A 27,943-nucleotide genomic window follows, 5' to 3' on the forward strand; every position below is an offset into this window, starting at 1 on the left:
GGAGTGACAGAAATCTTGGTTAATTCCAGATGCAAGGACAAGAGGAAGAAGTCACATACATCTGAACTTTTTACCTTTTTTTCTGCGGCCTGGAATAAACTTTTGGTTGAGGTTGAAGCTTTGTGAAGTAACAGTAGCATAACTATCCTTGCCACTCCCATCCCTCTCGTTGCATTATCATCCTTTTTCTTGCAAATGTGGACTCTTTTGGAGGTTCATGCTGCTTTGGGACTGTGCAAAAAAGTGCTCGAATTTGGGGAGTTGTGGAGAATGCTATGCAAACTCAGCCATACACCTGTGTTTCTAAAAATGTGAATGCAAAGCCTAGTTTTTGCCTAGTTTTTCAGGAAAAGCATTGGTCATTCTCCTTGGATGAAGGAAACATTCTGCAAAATGTCCAGATTTTCAGACTCGAGTTTTGTCTCATGCTTCTACTGAGTTATCTTTGTATGTATGCCACATTTTGTGTCTACAAACAACTGTGTCCATTTATAAGGTTTGAAACTGTTCTTAAAATTGCACAACTAGTATCACTTGAAAAGGCTGCTGCTAGGAAGATTGAACTTTTCTCCTTGTAGATTACATGGGAGAAATGCATACTTGACTGTATAGACGAGACAGGATCTTGCCCTTAGGGTCTTTAGCTTAGAACATATACATATATATATGAAGAGGCAAACGAATGATTTTGATTACCATGGCTGCTCTACACTGATCAAGTCACTTGTCAGGGGAGGGATATTGGTGAAAAAAAAATATTTCCTTGGATGGCTCCTGAGGATATTGGGAAAAGGCACTCAGGACGTGTAGCCACACTCCAGAATTTTAGTAGTTTGATACCACTTTAATTGCTAAGGATCAATGCTATAGAACTCTGGGACGTACAGCTTGTTGCTGTACCAGAGCTCTCTGACAAAGATAGCTAGATTCCATAGAACTACAAATATTTTGACTTGTACAGCAAGGATTTTAAAAGTTGGTTACCCCATATTCTTTGCTGTTATAGGCATCATCATGGGAAAGCTTTTCTCATTTAGCAACTCGTATACTTTTTGCAATTGTGTCTCTACCAAAATGCAACTTCATGGCAGTATTGATCTTTTGCTATTAAAGGCAAGTCTTTTATGTTTGTAAATTGGCAGCCCTAAATATACTACCAGTTTGGTTTCCCTCTTCCACCATCCTAATCCAATGGATTATCTCTTGTGATTTTGCATTGCTTTGTTACCATGCGTCTACCGATTTTTTACCAATTAAAATAATTTGGTATCTCTGGGCTTTTTTAAAGCCGTACTTTTCACTAACTATCGTTTCAATGCTTAAATTATGCCTCTCCTATTCTGTGTCTCACTGTATAACCAGAGAACTTCTGTCACAATTCTGCAGATGCCAGGAAGTGGCAGAAGTTTGCTGTATTAGGTGATCTCATACAGCTGAAATGTACACTTTTGGGAAATATTTTTATGGTAGATGTCAGAATACTTTAAAAATTTAGAGTTCAATCTGAAAGGGTATTTTGCACATGACATACTTTTGTGTTAAAGTGGTATTATATATTGGGCAAATGTTCTAAAACCGCTGGGTTTCCAAAAACTGAACTTGATTTCATGTACTGGATGCAACCAAAGTCATCAAGTGAAGCAATTTGCTTAAATAGATGGAATCCGACCAGATAAAGCCGTTCAACAACACATACTTTTTTATTTCTCACTATGTGAACATGACATAATTGCTAGATGCTGGTTTGTGGTTTCCTTTGTTCAGCCTTGTATACTCAGTTTCCCGCTGCTTTTCTGGCTTGGTGAAGCAATCCAATTCCACAATGTAGATGGGTGCTGTAATAGATGCCCCCCGTCTCAATGAGGCTGTAGCTACAATTTGTCTAGGAAGTTGTCCAGAGGTGAAATGCTTTCCTTTAAGCCTTTGCGTTTGCGTGTTTCAGCTACAACTTGGCAAGGACGTGAATTGGGATCGTAAGGGTCTCCGGGCAAAACCTGCCAGTGATCAAAAACGCACTGTGGGAAAGCCTGACCGCCGGTATTGGATCTCAAGTCAGCAGTGAAGCCTAGTGCAGAAGAGAAAGAAATCACTGACACAAGCTAGAACACAACATGTAGTCAAGGCCAGTGAGACTTTCGGCCAAGTTTGTTCTGCCATTCAGCAATGTTTATGCCAACAGCATTTAATGATGCACATGTTACACCTTTTTTAAGACTGAAATTCCACTTTCCAATTAGCCTTTATAATTTATTGGATTTTCTTGTCTCTATTCACAACTTGCAGTTTTAAAAATTGTGATCCAACTACACGATTCATAGGCCCCATTCTACACAAAAAACACACAATACAAAACCAAAAAACTCCCTGCCACTTCTATAGTATTCCTCTAGCCCTGGCATATTTTATTTCTCTATTTATTATACTACTATTGCTATAAACTTGTCACTTTCAACTCTTCCTTCTCACTCATTTTCCCTCTTGAGACGAAATGTAAGTTAATTAAACTGAGACAACCCAGCACTTCATTTTTAAAGCTATTAATTGTAGGGTTTTCATTGAAGTCTACAACAATTTACCTTTTCATAGATGGGAAAATGGGCTTCATTTATAAAATCTTTAAGTGAGCATGAATCCCCACCCTGCACTATGAAATTCAAGTGTTTCTTACAGCCGCTTTAAAATAAATAGAATCTGAACTAATTCCCTCATAATACAACAGGGTAAAGAAATTGGTCCAACAAATGTGTATTGCACTAAGCTCCAGAACTCTTGCTCATATTGACTTTACTAAAATTGAAGCCTGAAACCTATCAAGGGCCACTCCTATTCTGGAATGATTCTGAAAGGCAGGAACCAGATATTGGGTATATTTGACTTTCAGCTGCCAATTTGTAATTACCTTAAAGCCCTATTGTTCTTTTACTAGAAGCGGAACATGAACTTCAATTATCATAAGAAATTTTAAAAGTGCTTAAAACATGTCAGGTGTAACAGAACAAGAAATCAGTTCTTATTAGCTATATTAGTTTGCCCCAAAATGATACGCAATTTCTAGATTGTGTTCAGTGACCTGAGAAATCCTTAAGTAAAAATTGAGAATTAATTGAGGTTAGAGAAAGAGAAAAAAATAGAGAAGGCCTGACACTCCAGTAAGGAGCAGAGGAACATGAAGTCAATTCAGATCTCTTACCAAAAGACTCATTGACAGGCAGGTATGCTTTGACCACAAACATTGGGGTTCCAGCTACTTGAGACTCTTCAAAAACATGACCACGTTTTCGATTCAGCACACCATAGATGCCTCCAACCACCTGTTCGGGGCACTGGGGAAGAAAGAAAGCTACTCAGATTTCCCTCCCCACTGGCTCATGCAGTAGGTTGACTGAGGTGCATTTCATCTTCCAGTTAATTTTACTACACAAACATTAGTTCTCATATTTCTGGATTTTGTAATGCTGCTTTATTTAGGTAACATAGAAATAACAAGACTAATACCCAGTGGCTAGATTCTTGCTAGTGGCAGCCCCTTTTCCAGGGTCATGCAGCAGAGATGAGTGAAAACAAATGTCTGCTAAGCCCAAGTTGTTTCTCTCCAATGCCTGGCTTTTTGCTCAAGCTGCCACTGGCTTAGTGACTTACTGAAGCTCTAGTATTACAGTCTAAAACAGGCATGGGCAAACTTCAGCCCTCCAGGTGTTTTGGATTTTTATTCCCAATTCCTAACAGCTGGTAAGCTGGTTGGAATTTCTGGGAGTTGAAGTCCAAAACACCTGGTGGGCTGAAGTCTGCCCAAAAATGCTTTAATTTTAACCCCAAAACCTGCCCTCAGTTTATTTATGAGGTTGAATTATTATGCAGGTATGTACAGCAGGTATCTTCACATACAGTAACAAGTATTGGAGGAGAGTTGTTTGCCACTTGCAAAGCCCTAAAGCTCACACCAGCCAAGGCACAAAGGAGGAGGAGACTTTATTATGCTTTATAGTATGGCAGATCTTTCTTCCCTAAAGAGCCACCCAACCCCACTAGCCTGAAAGGGGGGGGGGGGGGAATACAATGGAATGGAGGCATTTCTGTTGTGCTCTGTCCTTGCTACACTGTCTCAGGTCGTCTTATGAAAGCTCCCCATATGAGCAACTGGCATTCAAGCTGTAAAGGCTCTTGCAAATGTCCAAGTGATTGGTGTTCCCAGCTAGTAGATCTAGGAGTAGGAATTGTTCTGAAAGAACTTAAAACAGTTTGAGAAAGTAAATAAAGCTAAGATGGCACTGGCACACAAAGCATTGTTGGCAGAAGTGGTCAGTTAAACCTTGTTGGCCTATGCCTAATGGTTAGACCAGGGGTCCCCAAACTTTTTAAACAGGGGGCCAGTTCACGATCCTTCAGACCGTTGGAGGACCGCCGGACTATAGTTGGCCACCAAGCAATAATAATTAATAAATAATAATAATAATAATAATAATAATGAAAAAGAGAGGGTTGGAAGAGACCCTTTGAGCCATTGAGTCCAATCCCCTTCTGCCTTTCTGCACCAAAAGCACAAGCAAAGCACCTCTGACAGATGACCACCCAGCCTCAATGTTGTTAATAATAATAATAATAATAATAATAATAATAATAATAATAATAAAGAGGGTTGGAAGAGACCCCTTGGGCCTTTTAGTCCAACCCTCTTCTGCCTTTCTGCACCAAAAGCACAAGCAAAGCACCCCTGACAGATGGCCACCCAGCCTCAATGTTAATAATAATCATCATCATCATAATAAAGAGCATTGGAAGAGACCCCCTTGGGCCATTTAGTCCAACCCTCTTCTGCCTTTGTGTATCAAAAGGCACAAGCAAAGCACCCCTGACAGATGGCCACCAAGCCTTAATGATGATGATGATGATAATAATAATAATAATAATAATAATAATAATAATAATGGTTGTAAGAGAAGAAGAGACCCCTTGGGTCATTTAGCCCAACCCCCTTCTGCCTTTGTGCCGTGGGGGCCGTATAAATGGCTTCGGTGGGCCGCATCCGGCCCCCGGGCCTTAGTTTGGGGACCCCTGGGTTAGACCAAGACAGACAATGAATTAGGCTGTCAAATACCTCCCTCTCCTTAAACTTTGCACATAGACTCTAGTACAACAGATTCCCTTATCTAAAAATCACCATAGTGGAAACCCTATCTTCTCCCCAAATCAATAACCTGAAAGCAAACCTGAAGGGTCAAAGTTTGTCCATGGCTGCTCCACACTCTATCCTCATATGCCAGAATAATTGCTTGTGAGGCTGATGCCAGACACATACCTGAATCTCTACCAGATAGATTGGCTCCATCAGTCGGGGCTGGGCAGTCAAGGCAGAGGCATACAAGACCCTCCTGGCAGTTGGGATGATTTGGCCTCCACCTCGATGGATGGCATCAGCATGGAGAGTGACATCATGGATGTCAAAGCGAACCCCCCGCATATTCTCCTCACACAAAACGCCCTGCAAAAAGGACAGAGCCCAGCAAAAGGATAACTTTCTCTAGCACTATATGACATCACAAACTTTGACAGCTTTTAAAGAAAGTTGGAAGAATGTTTAATTGCAGTACTGGGTTGAAATTAATATTTGTGTGGAATTAAAATAGGTGAGAAAAAAATATCCTTCAGGAGAATCTACCTCCTGCTGCATAGATTTCATAAACGGTAATGAAAACTACAGTGAATCACCTACTAGTGATTTAAAAAGCTACAAAACCAAACAGGGAACAATGGCTCTCCAAAAATTGGGCTACAACATCAATCAGAATTTGTAGCTATTTCTCGCCTATATTTATAAAATCACCTTAGGTCATTCAGAGCCATCAAGTCCAACACTGGATATTTCGTCTTCCTACCAAATAGTGCTTTTTTTTAAAAAGTGAATTGCAGAATGTTTCCCAATTTGCCTTCAATGCAATTTTGTCACAGACTTACCTCTTTTGTTGCCCATTGGAATCCTGCCACCACACTGTCTTTGATTTCATTGAGATACTGCACGCCTTTGGTGATGTCAACCAAAATATTGGGGCCTGTCCCATCGGGTCCGAAGCACCAGATCTTCCTTGCTTCGGAGACATCCCACTCGTACTTCTCAGCCAGGTATCGTGCACGCTGCTTCAGCTCCTGGCGGGAGCTGACATCCCCTTTGTCTATATCTTCTGCCAAGCCCTCAGGGAAAGGGCGGGCCTTCATATACAGCCGGTTGTGTTTGTTGGGGGATTTAGACAAGCACATTTGATTAGACTCTTCACAGACTGTCTCCCGATAAGATACTACTGGATCAGATTTCTGTAAAACACAAATGGCCCATATAAGTGACTTCTGCTGCATGGCAAGATCAACCGATTCCCAATGGAGATATGTCTCATCCATTCTACACTTATCCCTATTGCATGTGTGTTCAGAAAAAATATGTTTTTTTTCCTAAAAAGTTGAACCTTGTAGCATGACAGTGGGTTCCTAGTACCTGAATCTCTGTATAACTATCAGGAATCCCTGGCAGCTTAGAAGCAGTTAGATTTGGTATGTTGTAGTCTTGATCTCTAGCTGAGGAGTGGGCAACTGGCCCTCCAGATTGTTTTTTGGGCAGCAATTCCCCTAATTCCTCTCTACTGACTATGCAGCTAGAACTGATGAAAGCTATAGACCCCAAAGGGATCCACAGCCAGTTGCCCATCCCTTCTCTAGCCTAAGCCTTGTGAAATCAACTTGTCTACCCCAAAATTCTTCTGAGTAATACAAAGGCTATATCCATTGACCAGGTCTGCACTATTTCTCAGAACACTAACACGCGATACCCATTTTCTAAGGATGAGATGTGTCACTAAGGGGAATCAAAAAAGGAACACGAGATATTGACAAATGTTTTGTCCTCTGGATAACAAGACAAAAGAGTATCTTTCATTAGGTGCCTTCCCCTCTCCTGATGCTCAGCTCAAAGATGACACAGCCCAACGGTGGCAATTTAACCCATTTTGCCCTCCACACCACAGGAGCTTGCCCTCACTGCAGCAGGCACTACTTTTAAAAAGCAGGTATGATACCTCTGATGGTCAGTGCAATAACGAGAGCTTTGGTCAGTCTCCCTTGCTAATAAACTCAGCCTAGCATCCCTGCAAATGCTTATGCTTGCTGAGCATAAGGGGAAGACGTACAGTCGGCTCTCCTTATCCATGGATTCCGTTTCTAAAGGTTCAACTATACCAGGCATGGGCAAACTTTGGCCCTCCAGGTGTTCTGGACTTCAACATCCACAATTCCTAACAGCTGAAGTTTGCTCATGCCTGAACTATACATAATTTGAAAATATTCACAAATCCACCCCCCCCCCCCAAAAATTCTCAAAAGCAAACCTCATTTTTGCCACTTTATATAAGGGACACAAGTATGTAATGTCACTTGAGCATCCATGGATTTTGGCGTCCATGGACGGTTCTGGAACCTACTCACAGGGAATATGAAGAGTATGAAGGTAATGTGAAAGTGTATTTGTAGATCCTAGTGAAAAATTATCTTTACAAGCCCTGGTGAAATGCAGTAGGCAGAACCCACACAGACTGGCCAGAACAAGCTCAAAAACCATTTAGTACATTTAAAAGAAATCAATCTTGTTTAGAATTTCAGCTTTACTAATAAACTCACAATTTAGATAATACCCAGGATATCTTTATTTTTTTACCCCTGCCATCTACCTTTAGCTTCTAGTTTCTTGCCCTCTCTTATGCTATCTGTTGCCAAAAAAAAAAAACAACAACAACAAACAAACAAAAACAGCCACCAAATTATCTCCATCCGTATTCTGAAAGGAGGTTTAATTATATGACTGCATCATAAAACTGATCAATTTTCATCATGTGTACACAAATAGACCCAAAGACGTAGTTTTTGTAAACACATTAGTGTTCCAAAATCTGCCTCCGGAGCAACCACTAAGCCTACCTTGATGGGAATACAAGCATGATCCTCTTCTAAGTCTTTGAGGCAGATTTCCAAATGCAGCTCACCAGCTCCAGCAATTATATGCTCCCCAGATTCCTCAATGATGCACTAGAGAACAGAAAAAGCTTATTGTGAAGTTGTCCTCATTTCATCAAGTAGCATTTATACCATTTGCAAGAGTGGTAATTCCTATGTGCACGCAGCATGAGACATTTCTCCGAAGCAGATCTGCACAGCCTGTGGCCCTCCAGGTGTTTGGGCTTCCAACACCCAGAAGCCCTTGTCAGCTTATCCAATCAATGGACAGGAATTCTGGGAGCTAACACCTGGAGGGCCACAATATGGACTGATTTAGACCAGACATGGGCAAACCTTGGCCCTCCAGATGTTCTGCACTTCCATAATTCTCAATAGCCTACCGGCTTGAGGAAGTTAAAGTTCAAAACACTTGGAGGGCCAAAGTTTGCTCATGCCCAGTCTAGAGGATGGAGTGAGATTTCATTTAGTTTTACTTTGCTGCTCCAGAGACCAGGATATCAATCAACTTACAAGAAATGAGATTTCCCCTAAATGTTTGGTAGAACTTCCTGTTCCCGTGTAGGCTTGCTCCAATGTCCTTTATTAATGTTTGCACTAAAACCACCAAAAAGTTCAATGCTTTTTATTTCCCAGCAACAATGAGCTTTCGACCCAAGAATGTCCAACAACACCCAAGCATAAGCTGCAGGATACTTCTATGTAAAATTACTGTTCTAACACTTAAGTCATTCTATGGCCTATGCATTAAAAACTGAAGCACAGTATGCAGCAAACCACAATTTGCAGCAAATAATTCTGAACGTTGAAAACAAAAATTATTTACACACTGCACATTAGTTTTTTTCTTGAAGCACTTGGTAGAGTTAAACAAGACATTTAATCTAAAATAGGTTTCAAGTAAAGGAAAAAGGTCCAGTTGTAGATTTCCAAATTCCAAGGTTATGAAGTATACAAAAGTCCCTGTAGGGACAACTGCAGTGGACAAGCAGCTTGTACAGCTGTTTGTCCAGCTTCTGCATGGTGGGTATAACACATCATCAGATGTAGAATTCACAACAAACAATGATTATTGCAATTTAAATTTCTTTGTAGTGAGCCTTTTCTGGTTAATAAAAATGATTGTAGTTTAATACCCTAAGCTGAGAATTATCTATAAAATATTTTACATTATCCCATTTTGGATAAAACAAAACTGGTATACGGCAAACCATGCCCCACAAGCTTTACATTTTGATGTGAACTCAGCATTGTTACATTCCTATAATGTTGAACTGGGCCACCCATAACACCCATTAGCCAGCAATAGATTACCAAATTATTTCTTAATTTTATTGTAATTTTTAATCTTGATGGATTTTTAAATTTGATGAAAACTGTTTTTAATGTGTATGGTTATACTGTAAGCCGCCCTGAGTCCCCCGATGGGTGAGAAGGGCGGGGTAGAAGTGATGTAATAAATAAAATAAATAAATAAATAAATTACCCCGAAATTTTGTTTTAAGGGAAACACAATTAAATCATAAAAATTACGCTGACTGCTTTCAGTCACCTCCAGCTTCAAGACAATAGTCTCTTTAAACTCTGAAGGAGAAACTGGTTTTCTGCAAATAACAATTCCGGGATATATCTTATTTATTTTTGACAAAAGCAAGATAATTTGGAAATTTATTGACTCCATTTAGATTCTTCGCTGTGCCTTGATAGAACTCAAGCATTTAGCATTAACATTTGTATTTAATTCACAGTTGTGGGAGTGGAGTTCTGCAAGTGTTGTACTTTCTTGGATGACACATAACTACTCATCAACACTTCAATGTTCCACTTGATTCAAGGGGCAGTGAAAAATACATTTGCAGATATGCTTGGTTGGCCAATCTCGGTATTCAGATCAATCCAAATTTAATTACATGAATGTGAATTGGTATTCAATTCATAGTTGTTTGAGTGGAACTATTGGACATGCAATTGTGCTTTCTTGGATGATGCATAATTACTCATCAGTGCTCACAATGCTCCATTCCACTTGATTCAATGGGATGGTGGCAAGTTCATTTTCAGATATTTTTTCATTTGATAATGTTTGTATTCAGGTCAGTTTACACTAAGCATGCATGATGGTAGACTATGATTGCAAATTTCTCTCCACCACATTCTTCATGAAGAGGCACTGATTCAGTGTTTAGCTGGATGGAACTGAGTGGCCCAGTTTACAATAAGGACTGACAACAAATTGTAAAGACTAGATAGTTTTGTTGGCAATTCCTAACCAAGTTCTTAACAGGCATACAGTTGCTTCAGATGGGGGGCATGCCTCCAAATAGTATGGAGGGGCAAAACAGAGATAAGTGTTTAGTTTCAACAAAACCAGTCCACTGCAAGCCAGTCATTCTAGTCACAAACATTCAACACTCACCTGGACCATAGGGTCAGACTTGGCGAGACGCTTTAGACCTTCCACTAGTTTGGGCAGGTCGGCAGGGTTTTTTGCTTCAACCGCAACACGCACCACTGGGCTAACACTAAATTTCATCACTCTCATGTTGTGGGCATGTTCAAAGGTGGTAATAGTGCCCGTCTTCACCAAAAACTGGTCAACACCAACTAGACCAACAATGTTGCCACAAGGAACATCCTCAATGGGCTCAACATAACGACCCATCATCAAGATGGTTCTACAAAGACAGAGGATGGGTAACAATCCTTGAATATCTATTTTGCCATTGAAATTTTGCTCAAAATCAGCCTTTTCACATCAAAGGTATTCTGTTATCATAACCTTTAATGGACTATCATAACTTTTGTCTTACTAAATTTATACTCGATATTCCCCATATTTTTTAAAAAAACAGGCAGGGGAAAAAAGTCTCTCGAAAAAAGAAAAACAGTACCTCTTACTGCTTAATGCCCAGTCTCTCCCCATCCCTCATAAAACAAAAGGGCTTTTCATAGCATTTGAGGTTGTTTGCTTGCATTTCCCAAAGGAGAAATGCCACCACCATCCCTACCTCTGAATGGGCTTCAGGTAGAGATCTTCCTTTTTTCCTGGTGTATAGTTTGGTCCCATTATGCGCACTTTTTGACCCGTAGAAACAACGCCAGAGAACACTCGTCCAAAGGCATAGAAACGTCCTTTGTCAGATGTGGGGACCATTTTGGAGATGTACATCATCAGAGGACCTTTTGGATCACAGTTTTTAACACCTGCAAAAAATTAAATCATAAGGAATAAGGCTAAGGTGAAATTCAGGTGAAGAAGCATATAGTGGAATCCTGGCCTCAGCTGTGATTTAGTTCCAGGGCCCCCCATAGATGCCATAATCTGTGGATGCTCAAATTCCATGATATACAATGGCAACATAAAATGCTAACCCTTATGTAAAATAGCAAAATCAAGGGTTATCTATACACATAATAAAAGTGAAAATCTGTGTGTATGTGGCAGGACTGTCCGCTTACACAGACCCAACATACCAAATGTGCATACTGCCAGGGTTCGAAGAGAGTTGCCTTTGGAATATAGGAGTTGTAGTTCACCTTTATCCAAAGAGTGCTGAATCCAGCCAACGACAGGCCTGGACCAAACCTGGCACACAGACCCAACATGGCCAACTGGGCATAGAGGTGGGGTTTGGGGCTGACTGTCCTTGGATCTGGGAGTTGTAGTTCACCCTTATCCAGAGAGCACTGAACTCAGCTGATGACGGATCTGGACCACCCTTGGCACACAGACCCAACATGGTCAACTTTGAATACTGGCGGCATGATTGGCCCACAATTTTGGGAATTGCAGTTCACCCACATTGTTATGCATTTTCTAATTGACCATTCATAAATAACAAAAGGAAAGGATGGCTTTTTTCTAATAACACTCCAAAATAAACAATGCCTTTTTCAAATAACCCGGGCACTGCTGGGTCCCCAAGCTAGTTTTAAAACATTTTCAAGCTGTGAATGGCTTTGATCCATAGTTACATAACTTATGGATAGAAAGGAGTGACTATATTGGAATTTAATTAAAAATAATAACTTAGGAAAAGACATCTGACAAAACCACTGTTAATCTCATGTCCTATTGCTACTACTACTAGTACTATTTGTATCCTGCTTTTTCTCTAAAAAAGAGACTCAAAGCGGCTCACAAGAACAATGCAATGCAATTTAAATCAGGCATGGGCAAACTTGGCCCTCCAGGTATTTTGGACTTCAACTCCCACAATTCCTAACAGCCTACTATTTGGAATTGGGGAAGTTGAAGTCCAAAACACCTGGAGGACCAAAGTATGCAAACATTAAAATAGAATTAAATATTAACAGTGTTAAAAATAAAAGTTAGAACCAATTAAAAACATATTCATAGCTAAAACCACAGCACCCCGAACATTATCAAGATTTAATCTGAATGACTGCCAGCACCTATTAAAGGAACAACAGAATGGCTAAGGAATATTTGGAAATGTTAAAGTGATAAAGCAGAGCTACTACTCTGGTCTAATTCTTTTTTCTGCCTTAAAAGGCCAAATACTCTTGACTTACCCATAGCGGCTTCATCATCAGGTGGTCCTTCATAAAGAAGTTCACAGCGATACTTCTGTGCAGTGACAGGGGAAGGCAGATGGATGGTGATCATCTGAAGTAAGGCGTCTCCAGCAGGCAGCCAGCGGCGCATCACAGCCTGGAAAGGATACAGCAAACACCATTCAGAAATCCCGACTGAGCTGGCCAACTTTAGCTTCCTGGTTCAGTTATTTCAAGAAGGATGGCATCCCATTTTGGGAGTTAATACTCCAGTGCCAAACCTAGATGAACATATGCGGCTCCCCATGGTTCCCCAATGTCTCCGGTGGACCGATCCCAAAACTTTCTGTTTGCAAAGCAAGTGCTCTTTGACCGAATTTGAGCTAAAAAGGATCCCCATTCCCATCTTTAAGTACCTTGAGCAATGGCTTCCCTTCCTTTTCTCGATCTTCAGCATCCAGCTTGATGTCCAGTTTCTCTATCAGCTTTGATGCTTCTTCCTTCTTAAAATTCATAATGGCATCAAAGACCTGCACAATAGAAGTTAAAGATGTTATTTGCCAACAGAACAAAAGTCTAAGAATGTAATACTCCTGTGGCCAAGATATGAGTGACAGCCAAACAAATAACTCAATTCTGCATTCAATTACATGCTAATAAGCCCTAGCTGAATTCAGCAGAACTGGATTCTGAGTACATATGTATAGGGTGCTGCTGTTTTCTTTCTCAGCTCACTTGAAACCAGTTATTTCACCAGCTAAACTTGATTTCTGAAAAATGAAATCAAGCAGCCTTTTTCTTACACCTATGTCATTGACCATGTATCAGGTCTTTTTTTCTCTGCCACTTTAGGAAACTTTGCACTCTCCAAGCACTACCAGTTCTTGATATTGTGGCTATGGTATTTCGTCAAAATAGCATTCATCATGCCTGCTCTGTTGTACAGCATATTAAATTCTAGCCTGGCTTACAAATTACTTTTGAATCCAGGTTCTCTCATTTAACCAGTTTGAGCTCCATAATTCAAAGCATTTATTTGAGTAAGCAAGATTTCAAAAGTCTTGTTTGTTTGTAATAACTGTTTTGAATGTTTTAGGCCTTGTATATGTATGTGCCTTCAAGTACCCTATTGAAAATTGTGACTTTATGAATTTCATAGGGTTTTCTTGGGCATGGAATACTCAAATGTGGGTTGTGGCGATTCTTCTGAAATATAGCCTATAACACCAGAGGCCCCATCTACATTGACCATTCAATGCAGTTTGAAGGTAGTTTCAAACTATGGCAGCTGAGCAACAACCATCAATGAAAGTGTAAAAAAGCCCTGAATGCACATCAGTGCTCTGCAGTTTCTCAAATCACTACCCAGACCCCAAACTGGTTCCAGGATTTCCTTTGTAATTATCTGCACAGCAGAACCATTTTTCTTCAACACCAGTTTGAAACTGGTGATTCAAATAATCAGTGTAGATGGCAAAAGCCAAATGGTGAATACTGTAATGTTGATTCTACCCTTTAGCAATCTGCAAACAAATCATCCTTTGCAGTACATATCTGGCCCATTTCTCTTGACAGTGAAGAAAAAAAATTAACACAGATTTACATTGCAATGCTACTTTGGTCAATCAATTTTACCTTAAAAATGGGGTCCAAGATGAGTTGGCAGAATGTGCGTGGCAATTTCTTCCCATCAGCACTGTTTGCTGTTTTGCTGAATTTTCCATTTGCTGGATCAAAGTATCTAAATAAAAAAGGGAAGTGTTTTACATATTGAAACTTGTAAAGGAAAAGGCAGTGTTAGCTCATTTATTTTGACCTGAGCTATTCATCTGACAAATTAAGGCAGTGATCCCACACCGTATTCCACCAACTGTTCCACTGTCTTTCTAATTCACAGAACAAGAAGGAAACAGTTTTCATATTTACATAGACATCCTTCCAGTACTTAACTATATTTTGGAGATACAGTCATTAATTAATCAGCCCCAGAGGGTTTTTAATAATCTATCCTGTTTTTATTATGATTTTACCATTTATGTATTTTAAATGCAATTTTGTATCCTGTATTTTTGTTTTAATTGATATATTGTATTACTGTTTTATCTTTTTATAGTGTGGTTTGTATTGTGTTGTTTATGTTTTGTTCTATGTTGTTTGGGCCTCTGCCCCATATAAGCCGCCCCGAGTCCCCACGGGGAGATGGTGGCGGGGTATAAATGAAGTATTATTATTATTATTATTATTATTATTATTATTATTATTATATTCTTACTATCGCAGGTATCTATCTCAATTTGGAGTGAGCAAATCAAAACCCACAAAGGTAAGTATTATTCAATTTCCTATCACTTTTTGTAAATATCTGGGTGACATGAAAGGTAAGTAGAAATATGTATATGCACCCTTACTCACTTATCACCCCATAGCTTCTTCATCATGTCTTCCACTTTCTTGGCCCTCTCAGCAGCTGAGGGCTGTGCCTTCTCACCTTTGGCAGCAAATTTGGCTACATACATCTCAGCAAATTGTTTCAGAGTAAATGCCCAACCATGCAGGCCAGAACCAAAGCCCACAGTGCCAATGACTGGGTCAATCTACAAAGAGAAGAAAAGCAACAATTTATTATAAGAGGTTTTGTATGGAATCCTAAGCATATTTATTTGACAATGTCTTCAGTGAAATCTGTGAGGCTCACATCCAAATGACTGAGAGGCTCCTGTGTATTTCTTCAGTGGCCACCAAGCAGAACAGCAAAGTAAATAACACACAGCATTATTACATACATACAATAGATCTTCTAATTTATCTCACCCGTCACATTAAATTGCTGAAAAGGCAAGCCAAGTTATATACTCCATAAAACTTCAGAGGCTGCCCTTCAAAGCACTTTTTAAGTGAACAAGCATGTTTTTCCAATGTAGTATTGAAGTATATCAGTAGCTTTGTCTTTTATCTATAGATCTGAAGAACAGCGAAGTACCAACCATGCTCTTGAAAACCATTTGTGTGATTCATGTCAGAGATTTAAAATGCACTTAAGTTAGTTGCGCAATGCATAATTTTATTGTGGATTTTTCATAGAAAAATAAAGAAGCCAGTATCAGTGTAAGCAAAAACTACCAATGTTATCTTTGACGACTTTGCACAAGTAATAGCTTTTGCAAACAGCCTATCTTCAACTCTGTGTTATCTTCAATAAAACACATTGGTCTATCTGTCCCAGTGCCATAGACTACGAACAGCAGAAATTTTTAAGGTCTCAGGCAGAGAAAGGCCTGAGCTGCCTAAGCCTTGCTGCCTAAGACTCTTCTTTCAAATTGCAAATACTAGCAACTGAATTTGGGAACTCTAGTTTGTGTTCTCCCGGTGAGCTATGGCTCTTCTCTCATTTTAAGGTATTGCTCATTTATTTATATTTATACAATCCTTTTATTAAAAAGCCCAAATAAAAAGACTGCTTGAAAAGTTGCTCAGGGAAGATGGTAGCACTGACACCCACAAGCCTAATCAGAGAGACCTCCCAAATTACTTTGACCCTGGTTTCTGTTTAGCAGTCCAATGAAACAAGCAGACATGCACTCTTATCATATTAAGAGAATGTTCAGATCCATTCCAATTGGAACGTAAGTTCTCTTTACCATTATATTACCCATGGGTCCGGTTTCACCTTCTCCGTAAGTAGAAATGATAACGTTGACATTTTCCACTATGCGTTGGAAGGTCTGGTAAAGCTCTTCTCGGTCTAACTGCAATTCCAGCAGAGCACGATCCATCTTGTTCATCATCAGTACTGGCTTGATACGCTCAGCAATTGCCTGGCGAAGCACAGTCTCAGTCTGCACACAAACCCCTAAATGAGAAAGTGACAGCCAATGTTTTGAGGCTGCTTCTACAGAAAAACTCTTGAAGCAGAACTGATCATGCAAAGGCACTTTTTATGCTGAAATTTTCATCTTGAAGACAAGGAAAAATAACAGTTGATTCTACTGATTTCATTTTATAGGGTCATCATAGGTTGGAGCCAACTTGATGACAAAGAAAAACAACTACACTATATTCCTAGACATTAATTCTAGTTCCTTATATAAAAATAAAGATTGCTAAGGCTCACTGCAACATCAGCTCTTCCACTTACTCTAAAAGTTTTGGGAAAGAATGTATGCAGCTGAAATTCTGTGTGTTGCAGAGATATCTTAAATCAAGTACATGTGCATGTGCTTCCTTCACATCATTCATTCTGAAGCCTTAACTACAGGAATTTCTGTCAAGCTATATTGAAAGACCCAGCTGTACATTTATCATCAAAAATTACCCACACAATCTGAAGCTTATCATTGAACTGCATGTATTAGAAACGTATTTGTATTTCCTTCAAATATTTTGTGGGCTTTGAAATTTCTGCATGCATTATCAACCACAGAACACATACGCGCAGTCCCCAGGCTACAAACAAGATAGTTTCTTTGTTCTTAAGTTGAATTTGTATGTAAATCAGAACAGGTATATTTTTAAAGTCTAACTCCAGCCATTTTTTAAAGGTTTGGATAGCAAAGGGAACAGTTAACATCCCTTTAACATTTCTTTTGCTGAGTGTGCCCATGTTCAGAATATTTCTGTTCCTGTGACAATTGGGTTTTGAAAATTTTGGGTTATTATGAAAATTAGAATTGGTGATAAAGCTTCAATTGAGACACCCTTTTCCCATGATAACTCTTACAGGGGTGGATTTCCCTTCCTAGGGGTAGACGTCCCCTCATATCCTGTTGTCTCACCCCCATTCCTAACGATGAGTCATATGTAAGTTGGATATTTGTAACTGAGGTACTGCCTGTAATCACATTTTTAATTTCTGGAATACGTGAAATTGGCACAGAATTGAATGGCGTAACTAGTGAAAGACCACCCAATGCTTTCTATTCTGCGCAGAAATTTATAGTAATCCATAGGTTTGGGTTGCCTTTGTGGGCTAACCAAAACATCAATAGCTGGAAGTAATTTTGGCCAGCAACAAAAGCACCAATCTTGTCATTGACTTCCTAGTCCACCTCTGAAACCCAGCGTAAGTTTTAAGACAATCTTTTGCTCCCCCTTCTTCAGTTTTAAATTGGGAGAAAGGCTGAAGTTCCCCATGCCATGAAGAGAAGAATGGGAACTCCTGAAAACGTTAACATTTATCTTCAGAAGGCATCAACTTCAAATGTTTCACTATCACTTAACAGCCACTTGATAACAAACAGAATGTTCACATACAATTAAGTCTTTCTTGTTTTAAGCACACTTACCTGAAACACAGTCAACAACGACAAGAGCACCATCAGTGACACGAAGTGCTGCTGTGACTTCAGAAGAGAAATCCACATGCCCAGGGGAGTCAATTAAATTAATGAGGAAACCAGAGCCATCTTTAGACTGCTTGATAAAGGCCAAATCATTTTCTGAGAGCTCATAGTACAGAGAAATGGCTCTACAAAATAAAAAGATAAAAGGTTTTGTAAAAAAAAATATGTTTATATCTATTTAAAGCTTCTATGTGCACCACACCTACATACTCTATACAATTGCATATTCACGCGTATGAATTTAGATCAGCTAAATTGGGGAAGGGCGGCATCAAACCCTGGAGAGCAATACACACACTCCATTTTCACCCAACATACCTTTCTACTGCCATCCCTAAATCTGGGAGTTCAAAGTGTTTTCACTTCAAAATGATAAATAGTGCAGCTAGAATTACTAGTAGAATATATTGGATACAAGTATCCACCTTTTAAAGGGCAAAATTAAACTATGCATACAGTTTACCTAACAAAAAGCTATCACATTGAATTGTATTTCCAAAATGAAATTTTCTATTTGGAAACAAGAGCAATTAAAACAGTAGTATTCTTATCTAAATATGCATGTAATTGCACCCTTACTTGTGTGTTTAGTTTACCATAATTCATATGTAATTTAATACCATAATGACCATTTACCATAACCAATTACTGGTTAACTCTGGCCCTTTTTCATTTCACTTTTACAGTCTCTCTGTATATGGACACCAACACCTACACATCTGATGAAATTAAGTTTAGCCAAATAAATCTTATGCCACAATAAATCTTATAAGTCTTAGAATTGCCACAAAACATTTAATCGATTTTGTGGCAATGAACATAGCTGATCCACTAAAATTCATACCCTGTAGTTTCTTAAACTCCTACAGAACTGATATTTCAGTAAATGCATATACTTAAATGCAACATGGCAGCTTAAGTTGCTGGAATCAGATACATGGCCTAAGCCATTAAAATGTTAAATAAACTTAATTTTTTCTCATTATTTTAAAATTCCCTAAATTGAAACTTGATTAAGGTTTAAAAGTGAAACCGATTACACACATGGTTAATGATACTCACGTAGATTTTATTGTGATACATCTTTCCTGTTCATCTTTCCGTGTATCAGTAAAACGTGTTTCACCAGCTCTGGCTGAAGCTATGATACCTGCTTTACAGACCAATGAATCTGTTAGTGTAGACTTGCCATGGTCGACATGAGCAATCACGGACATATTTCTGATGTTTGACTTTTTGTCCATGATCGCTCGGATCTGGTCCACCGTAAAATTCACCTGAGGTAAAAAGAAAAAAAGATGAAAAATAAAGCTATGGCCTTTCAAAGAGATATAACATATGCATGGCTCATTGCAAGGATTTTTCCAGCAGGTGTCATATATGGCAGCAGCTAGTTCCCATGGCATTAAAGCAGAGTATTTTGACCAGTCAAACTCTATCATCACCACACAGCATTAAAAGCCCAACCTCATATATTTGTAAAAGCTCAACAATATTTGATCTTCCACTTCCAAGAGAGTAAGGACTGGCCATTCTGGCCTCTTTGGAGGAGAAGTTTCAAAGTCTGGGAGAAACCAATGAGAATGCCAAACCGAACAAGCCTGAGAAGATGGTGAGAGAGAGTGAGAAAAGCAATTGTAAAGCTCTAATGGACTCAATCAGGGATATATGATTCTGCAAATAACCTGGACCCATGCCATATGGGGCTTTAAGGGGTTAAAAACCAGTATTGAATTGTGCCCAGAAACAGACCATCAGCCAAAGAAGCTGCAGCAATGAGGAAGTTGTGTGATTCTTGTAGCCAGCTCCAGTTAACAACCTGACTACAACTCTTTGGTCCAAATGAAGGTTCTGAGCTCCTTTCAAAGACAGTAATCCCACCAGGATGTAAACAGGACATGTACCACCAGATACAACTTCTCTAGGAACAAGTGTAACTGGTACATCAGCTTTATCTGCATGAAAGCATTCCTGGTCACTGCTGAAACCTGAGCCTCCAGATTGAGCTGAATCCAGGAATACTCCTAAATGGCAAATCTGAGGACCTCATCTAATGCTAGATGAATCTTTATTCTGAGATATGTCGTTCAGCTAACTGGAGCATCTCTGTCTTTGTTTGCCTTCATCCAGTTTATTACAGATCCTAGGTACCAATACAGCACAGGGGCAGCTTCCTTGGAATTAGATGGAAAGGAGTAACAGAACTGGGTGTTATCAGCATACTTGTGACACCTGGCCCCAAAATTCTAGAAAACCTCTCCCAGCAGTTTCACGGAGGTGGTCAAACTGTCTCTGCCCCATAATCAGGCTTGAAACCAGACTGAAATGGATCTGGAAAATACACTCCATCCAGGAACCCCTGGAGTTGAAAATCTACCACTCACTTTATACCTTGATGAAAAATGGGAGGCTTGGATACTGACCTAAAGTACAATAAGATCCAACAAGTTTTTTTATATATATATTAGAGATCTTACCACAGATTTCTTCAGGCATGTTGGGACCCTGCCTTGTTGTAATGATGTATTAAACACTTCCCTGAACCACACAGCCAGTCCTTCTCTGGCGTGTTTAATTACCTAGAAAGGGCAAGGGTCTAGTACACATGTGGCTGCTCTCATAGCTCCAAGAATCCTAGCTGCAGAAACTGAAAAATATTCATCAAGACTGGCCTGGCAGGAACCAAGGTTACATCCATCAAAGTTGTATCAACTCAGACTTCAGAATGAATCAGAGTCATTTTATCTGTGAAATGGTGATGAAATTCTTCACAGTTGACTGTTTTGTGACTTACCTTCTCCTCTGGGTCAGACTGTAACAAATCCCTAACCAATTGAAACAGTTCTGCTGATGGGTTTTGTACTGATGAAATAGTAGTCCGAATTTTTTTTGCTACTTTTATTGCCTTACCAAAGCTCTTCAGATAGATTTTAGCCTGTTCTAAATCAGATTTGCTCTGAGTTTTGTGCCATTGTTGCTCTAGTCTCCATCTTGTTTCATTACTGCCAGCTGCTTAGAGCTGGTTTAGCTCTATTCTGTAAGAAAGGACACTGAGAAGTAATTCTGTCAGTTGCCCTGGTCATTTCCCCATTCCAGAAACCAGCCAGCATTTTGATACAGTCACCTACCAAGGCAGCAGGAAATTCCCCAAGAATCAATCCAATTCCCTAAGTCTCCTGGGGCAGACCATCTTCACAGGTCTCCCACCCCTGCAGAGACCCTGAGCCCCAGAAAGCCCAAACTTCACCAAGCAGTGATGTGCCCATGACAATGGAACAGCAGAAATCTTCTCCACCCCCAGATCACCACCATGATGGCCTGTACAGAAAATAAGGTCTAGAGCACAAGTGTCAAACTCATTTCCACCAAGGGCCACAATAGCCTTATGCTTGCCTTCAAAGGGTCATTTTGTAATTGTAATATTGTATAAATGTAACTATGTTGATGTAGCATTGAAAGCTTTGTGGGCAACATAAAATGATATGTCTGGTTGGAACTGGCCCGCATTAGACACATGCAGTCTAGAGTGTGCCCCACAGCATACCACTTGAGACAAATCCATGGTTACTTGCCGATCATGAAATCCTGAGTCACTTCTGACAGGGCAGGCTAAGTAGAAATACCGAAGTCCTCCAACACTGCAAGCCATGGAAATTCTAACAGCAACCCTGAGGCCACTTCATTTCAGATTGTTGAGCAGCAGATTGGGTAGTACACAAACTACTTATCTTTCTCTCATTTTGAGTTGCATTTTTTGGTAGGAGTAGACAAACTGTGACCCTTGATGCTGCTATACTGTAATTTCCATCATACATCACTATTAGCTATGTTCCAGGTCAAATGGGAGCAGTAGTCCAACATCTTTCTGTTGGATTTGAACCAGCAACTCACTGTTCAGAATGTTGCTTGTTCTCATTTCATAGTGTGTCTATTGCTAATCTGAACCAGTCATACGAAGATCTGAACAAGTAATATATACAGACACAAGCAACCAAAGATATCTTTAAGTACAAGTTAAAGTTTTGCTTATATTTTTCCTCTCATAGCTAATGAGTAGTGTGTTACTTCCTAAGTCTGGTAGACATGCTTGGGCCCTGCCACTAGCCTCAATATTTGAGGGAATGTATTTGGCAAATATACTGCTTTCCTTAGCTTTTAGTGGGCTATGATAGGAAGCCCTTTTGTGATTTTTATTAGTTTTTGTTGTAATTTGCTTGTTTTCTGGTTTTGGGACTTTCTTCCATTTTAGTATTTTTCCTAAGAGAGAGGTAAAGGAAAAGGTTTCCCCTGACGTTAAGTCCAGTCGTGTCTGACTCTGGGGGGTTGGTGCTCATCTCCATTTCTAAGCTGAAGAGCCGGCGTTGTCCGTAGACACCTCCAAGGTCATGTGGCCACCATGACTGCATGGAGCGCCATTACCTTCCCGCCGGAGCGGTACCGATTGATCTACTCACATTGGCATGTTTTCGAACTGCTAGGTTGGCAGAAGCTGGAGCGAACAGCGGGCGCTCATTCTGCTCCCAGGATTTGAACCTGCAACCTTTCGGTCTGCAAATTCAGCAGCTCAGTGCTTTAACACACTTCGCCACCAGGGCTCAGTATTTTTCCTAAGTTGCCTTAAAAACTAACTGGTATGCATCTAAAATGATAAATAAATATAAACATTTCTGGAAATCTCCCTGAATACACTGAATAACAGTTATTGGTTCTTTAATGCTTATTCATTTTTAAATTGTATGCAATACAATTTAAAGGCAAACCAGTAACCTTTAAAAACAGGGTGTATAAAAGTAGGCCTACATAAATAACTCGTAGAAGATGAGACATTCCAGCGCAAAAAGAGACAGAAAATAGATCAAGCTGTCCTGGCAGATTTCCAAGTGCTTTTGCAAGCATTTCCTACTTCAAATAATATTACAAACATGACAATAAGAGCCCTTCCCACTCCTGCCAAGATCTGCCTTCTAAAATTAGGAAAACATGATAGAAAGCAAGAACAGACATGTATAAAAACATCAGTATGCGAACTCCAGTTCTGGAATGAAAAACACATGACTAGAGATGTTGTACTCTTCAGTTCTTAGTTTGCCTACTTTAGCCACTATCTTGCATCTGGATATAATTGGTGAACCTAGAGGTTCCAGGAAAAAATAAAATAGATCCTACAGGTACAAGTACTGAGTATTGCTTGGCTTCTCAGGGGCTCCAGATCACTATGAGAACCATTCAAAATCTTACAAGCCCTACATGTGCCCAGTTCTTCCTCAGAAAAAAGAACAACAGACTTCCTAAGTTACAAGTTTCCTAAAATCAGTCCTTTCCCCAGGCTTGCATTCCTTTACCATGAGGCTGGACCAGCAAGTCTAAATGTTTTCAGTATTGGAACTACACAAAACTCCACCCTACTACAATGGATCTGCTTTTTAAAAAACATGTGTACATGTCTGTACATATCTGCTTTTCTCCCATCTCCTCTACTTTTTCCTCTTGCTCTAAATCTTTCTTCTCTGACCCTATCTTTGTGTTCTGAAGATCCTAGGAAATATTTGGTGCTTCTAGGCCTAACAACATTGTCAGAAGAAAGTGTAAGATCATCTTGGGCTTTGAATGTATACCAAGAATTTAATAAAAAGCTTGAATCAGGACAGCTTTTCCCATGGTTGATTTAATACCCCATGTGAGAAAGGGGAATGAGGCAGCATGAGCACTCAGAATTACAACCCATTTGGGAGGAGAGTGTTCTGCTTTTTTGCACTTACTTTGCTGAAATCATTATAGAGATCAGCACAACTCACAAATCATCATAGCTGGTCAGTATCAAACGTGTCAAAGCAGTATGTCTGATGATCAAAAAGATACCTACCTGGAAGCACCATATACAAGGTCAAAAAACCACCTGTTTGCATTTCAGTGTCAAACCTTTCAGTGCAAAACTGCCAGTAAATGCTTGGGAGGGGGCGGGGGGAGAGATACTGATTGCTATTATTTGCAATGTACTTGGCAATAAGCCCTATTAGATATACTTAAGAGCAAACATACAAAGCTTTGCTCTGGTTGCCCTGAATGTAATCTAAAAAGCCTTAATCCTCATTGCACCTTCTCCGGGACAGTTACATAGCTAGCAAGAAACCGGTCTTTATTTATCACCCATTCCCCAATATATGGATCACAAGAAAATTGGTATACTTCACAGGTTTGTTAAGGATTGCTGAGGTAAACATATATGAAGCAGCCTTCAACATCTGAAATGCAGTATATAGGTAAAAGGCATGGGCTGGATTGCAGCTTTCATGCAATCTTCCCTTTCGTGATGAAAACATAATTGTTGCTGTGGTTCTTTAAATATGCTTGCTACATTCTGCTACTATTTAAAGCCAGGAGGACGAGAGAGAGGGAAACTAGCCAAATAAATAAAATCCACTCCCAGATCCAAATTCTTGCAGTGCCTGCTGCAGTATATGGATGCACACCTGGAAGGCACAGTTGATCTTCATAAGACTTAGTACCGAATTCACATAAATAGCAATGATTCACATTTCCTTCCTTTCTCTATTTCAAATCCTGCCACTCATTAAACTGCCTTGTGCTCCATTTAATTGTATTCTGTAACACTAGGAAGAAACCACTGCAAGTAATATGTACCATAGTATTTATCATAAACACTGGGAGGAGAGGTTGGGTGGATTGGGTAAATCAATAGATTTAAAGTCTTTTTTATCCAGAGCAACAGGAGGAAGGAGATGTATTTTCACATTTAAGTAGATATGCAGACTACAGGAGTGTTCACTAATTTTTCTGTACAACAAAACATACTATGAACTATGAAGCCTGAAGTGTCTTGGTTATCCCTTATAGTTATCTCATCTAAGGGCTGTTTGCTGTCTCTCTCATTTTCACATTGCTGTAAAAATGCTCTGGACAAAATGACTGATAAGCCTTCATCGTACAGACTATAGCTATAAATAGGCAGCTTTGTAGCTTTATACAGGACCAACAAGCAAAATACTGGAAATAACGTAACGGTAAGATAAAAAGATCTTCTTATGGGTGGAGAAACAGGACAGTTCCACAATAGTTTTCAACCTTTTTTGTGTGTCAGGAGCGACTTGAGAAACTGCAAGTCGCTTCTGGTGTGAGAGAATTGGCCGTCTGCAAGGATGTTGCCCAGGTGATGCCCGGATGTTTTGATGTTTTTACTATCTTTGTGGGAGGCTTCTCTCATGTCCCCGCATGGGAGCTGGAGCTGATAGAGGGAGCTCATCCGCACTCTCCCCAGGTTGGATTCGAACCGACAACCTTCAGGTCAGCAACCCAACTTTCAAGTCATCAGTTCTGTTGGCACAGGGGTTTAACCCACTGCACCACTGGGGGCTCCTAACCTAAATTAAAGACTTGGGAAAACATAGCCAGGCGAGGTGTGCAGGTTCATATTTAATAGCTGAGGATTTTATGTTGGTTTAAAAAATAAAAAAGATCTAGATTGCCTCAGTATTATAATACAAGAGTCTACTCCTGTATTTATTCTGAGATGTGACAGCTCCACCCCAATGACATCTAAAGCAATACTGCTCCAATGGCCCAAATGCCAGCCCCCGAACTACAGCCCCTTATGTTTCTGATGAAGAAAGAAAGAACTGTTAACCCATAGGAAGAGAATAATAACAATAACAAGAACTGCTCCCCACATGCCAGATATCCTCAGAAGAACTGGTCTAAGGAATAACACATCTAAACAGGACCAATAATGGGCTGCAGCCCTTACAGGGAAATAGGTAAAAAAATACTATTTTGGAGGGGAAATGATTATGGGAGGAGAAAGAATCCATGCCAGCTTCCATTATGTTTAAGATATTTGACAGAACCCACTTGATTTTGGTAGTTTTACTTGTAAGAAGCTATATTCCTTAATGGTGCTACCCAAATAAATAAAAATAGATGGTGGTCATGATGCATAATGATATAATAAATAATATACATGTGTATTACAAAAACATTATTATTATTATTATTATTATTATTATTATTATTATTATTATTATTATTATTATATGTAATGGGTAATACATATAATAAACAATAGGGCCTCAAATCGAGAAGCCCTTTTTGTTGTTGATTTTAATAGTAAAGTGCTATATTAATGGTACTAGGGAAATAAATATAAAGAGATGAGAACAACAGTAACAATGAAATAATAAGCATAGTAATAATAAATATATATACAGATTGCAAAAGCATAATAATAATGTAATAGATAATACACATAATAAACAATAGGGCCTCAAATTGAGAACCCACACTTTTGGTGCTGTTTTTAACTGAAAAGTGCCATATTCATTCACAGTGCTAGGGAATTAATATATAGAGAGATGAGAACAAACGTAAAAATTAACTGAAATAACAATAGACATAGGAATAATAAATATAAATACATATTGCAAAAGCAAAGTACCATATTAATTAATGGTGCTAGGGAAATCAATATATATAGAGATGAGAACAACAGTAACATTAACTGAAATAACAATAAGCATAGTAATAATAAATATGCATATTGCAAAAGAATATTAATAAAATAGATAATACACAACAGCAATAAAATTATAGTAACAATGGAAATAACAATAAACAAGCATAATAGCGCAATAAACATACATATTGCAAAAGTATAATAATAATAATAATAATAATAATAATAATAATTAGGTGCCGTGTCAAAAGATCTCAGCTGGCATTTGGAAACAATAGACATTGACAAAATTATGATCTGCCAACTGCAAAAGGCCACCCTACTGGGATCTGCGCGCATCATCCGAAAATACATCACACAGTCCTAGACACTTGGGAAGTGTTCGACTTGTGATTTTGTGAAATGAAATCCAGCATATCTATCTTTTTTGCTGTGTCATACAATAATAATAATAATAGTACAGTAGAGTCTCACTTATCCAAGCTAAACGGGCCAGCAGAAGCTTGGATAAGCGAATATCTTGGATAATAAGGAGGGGTTAAGGAAAAGCCTATTAAACATCAAATTGGGTTATGATTTTACAAATTAGGCACCAAAACATCATGTTATACAACAAATTTGACAGAAAAAGTAGTTCAATACGCAGTAATGTTATGTTGTAATTACTGTATTTACGAATTTAGCACCAAAATATCACGATATATTGAAAACATTGACTACAAAAATGGCTTGGATAATCCATAAGCTTGGATAAGTGAGGCTTGGATAAGTGAGACTCTACTGCAATGAAATAGATTATATACATAACAGTGATAAAGTAACAATTAACTGAAATAGCAATAAACATAAGCATAGCTGTAACACAATACACATTTTGCAAAAGCATAAAAATAATAATACACATAACAACAATAAGCATTTAAAAAGGAGGCCCAAACTGTCAATTGTTTTGCCATATTAATGAATGGTGCTATAAAAATGGGATGAACAAAGATAGTGGGGATGATGACAACAGTGACAATGAACTCAAACGACAATAAACAGATTAATAAAATGTCAGCATTAAAAACATAATAATAATAATAATAATAATAATAATAATAATAATGATGATGATGATGATGTAGCTACTACACATAACCATAAACAATGGGGCCCAATGGGAGAGGCCTTCCCACTCAGCCCCCTCCCCTCCCTACTTGGGGCGGTTGCCAAGGCAACCATCCTGACAGGTGCCCTTCGCAAGGACAGAATATGGCGGGGCCTTCCCTCCCTCTGGGGAGCCTCCCGAATAAAAAGGGTCGAGGGGCGAAGAAACAGGCATCGGGGTCACGAAATGGGGCGCCGGTTAAACGCCCCGCGCCCCCCTCTTGGGCGATGGCGCCTTCTCCCTCACGGAATCGCTCACCATTTTGGCGGATGGCTCTGGATATGTCCGCTCCCCCCGCCGCAATTATCGCCGCCGCCGCCTCAGCCTCAGCCGGGACCAGGGAGAAGACCACAAAGGGGGCGCCTAGAGCGGACGCTTCGCGGTGAAGGGCGGAGCCTATGCTCTGCGACCCCGCTTTCCGCTCAGGGAGGGGAGGGGGAGAGGGGAGGGGGCGGAGCCTGCCGTTGCTATGGCGAC

At 39.5% G+C, this 27,943-nt stretch overlaps 1 protein-coding gene across 1 annotated transcript; it reads right to left on the reverse strand.

The window, feature by feature from the left end:
- Positions 1 to 1,677: 1,677 nt before the first annotated feature.
- Positions 1,678 to 27,880, reverse strand: LOC100565477 (elongation factor 2). The gene is made up of 15 exons (XM_003214503.4): positions 27,725 to 27,880; positions 18,912 to 19,126; positions 17,793 to 17,974; positions 16,149 to 16,360; positions 14,923 to 15,104; positions 14,146 to 14,251; positions 12,927 to 13,040; positions 12,529 to 12,667; positions 11,001 to 11,196; positions 10,409 to 10,667; positions 7,957 to 8,064; positions 5,953 to 6,306; positions 5,297 to 5,479; positions 3,191 to 3,323; positions 1,678 to 2,065 (listed from the first exon to the last, which is right to left on the reverse strand). The coding sequence occupies exons 1-15, from the start codon at positions 27,725 to 27,727 to the stop codon at positions 1,872 to 1,874; spliced, it is 2,580 nt and encodes an 859-aa protein (XP_003214551.1). The 5' UTR covers positions 27,728 to 27,880; the 3' UTR covers positions 1,678 to 1,871.
- Positions 27,881 to 27,943: the final 63 nt, after the last annotated feature.

Source organism: Anolis carolinensis, chromosome 2 (assembly GCF_035594765.1).
Source record: "Anolis carolinensis isolate JA03-04 chromosome 2, rAnoCar3.1.pri, whole genome shotgun sequence".
In the NCBI taxonomy this organism is placed as follows: Eukaryota; Metazoa; Chordata; class Lepidosauria; order Squamata; family Dactyloidae; genus Anolis; species Anolis carolinensis.

Coding starts and splice junctions, on each gene's coding strand:
- LOC100565477 (XM_003214503.4), bottom strand. Junction 6,307..7,956: donor ATGCTTGTATTCCCATCAAG/GTAGGCTTAGTG, acceptor TGTGTTTTACAG/AAATCTGATCCAGTAGTATC. Junction 5,480..5,952: donor TCCAATGGGCAACAAAAGAG/GTAAGTCTGTGA, acceptor TCCTTTTTGCAG/GGCGTTTTGTGTGAGGAGAA.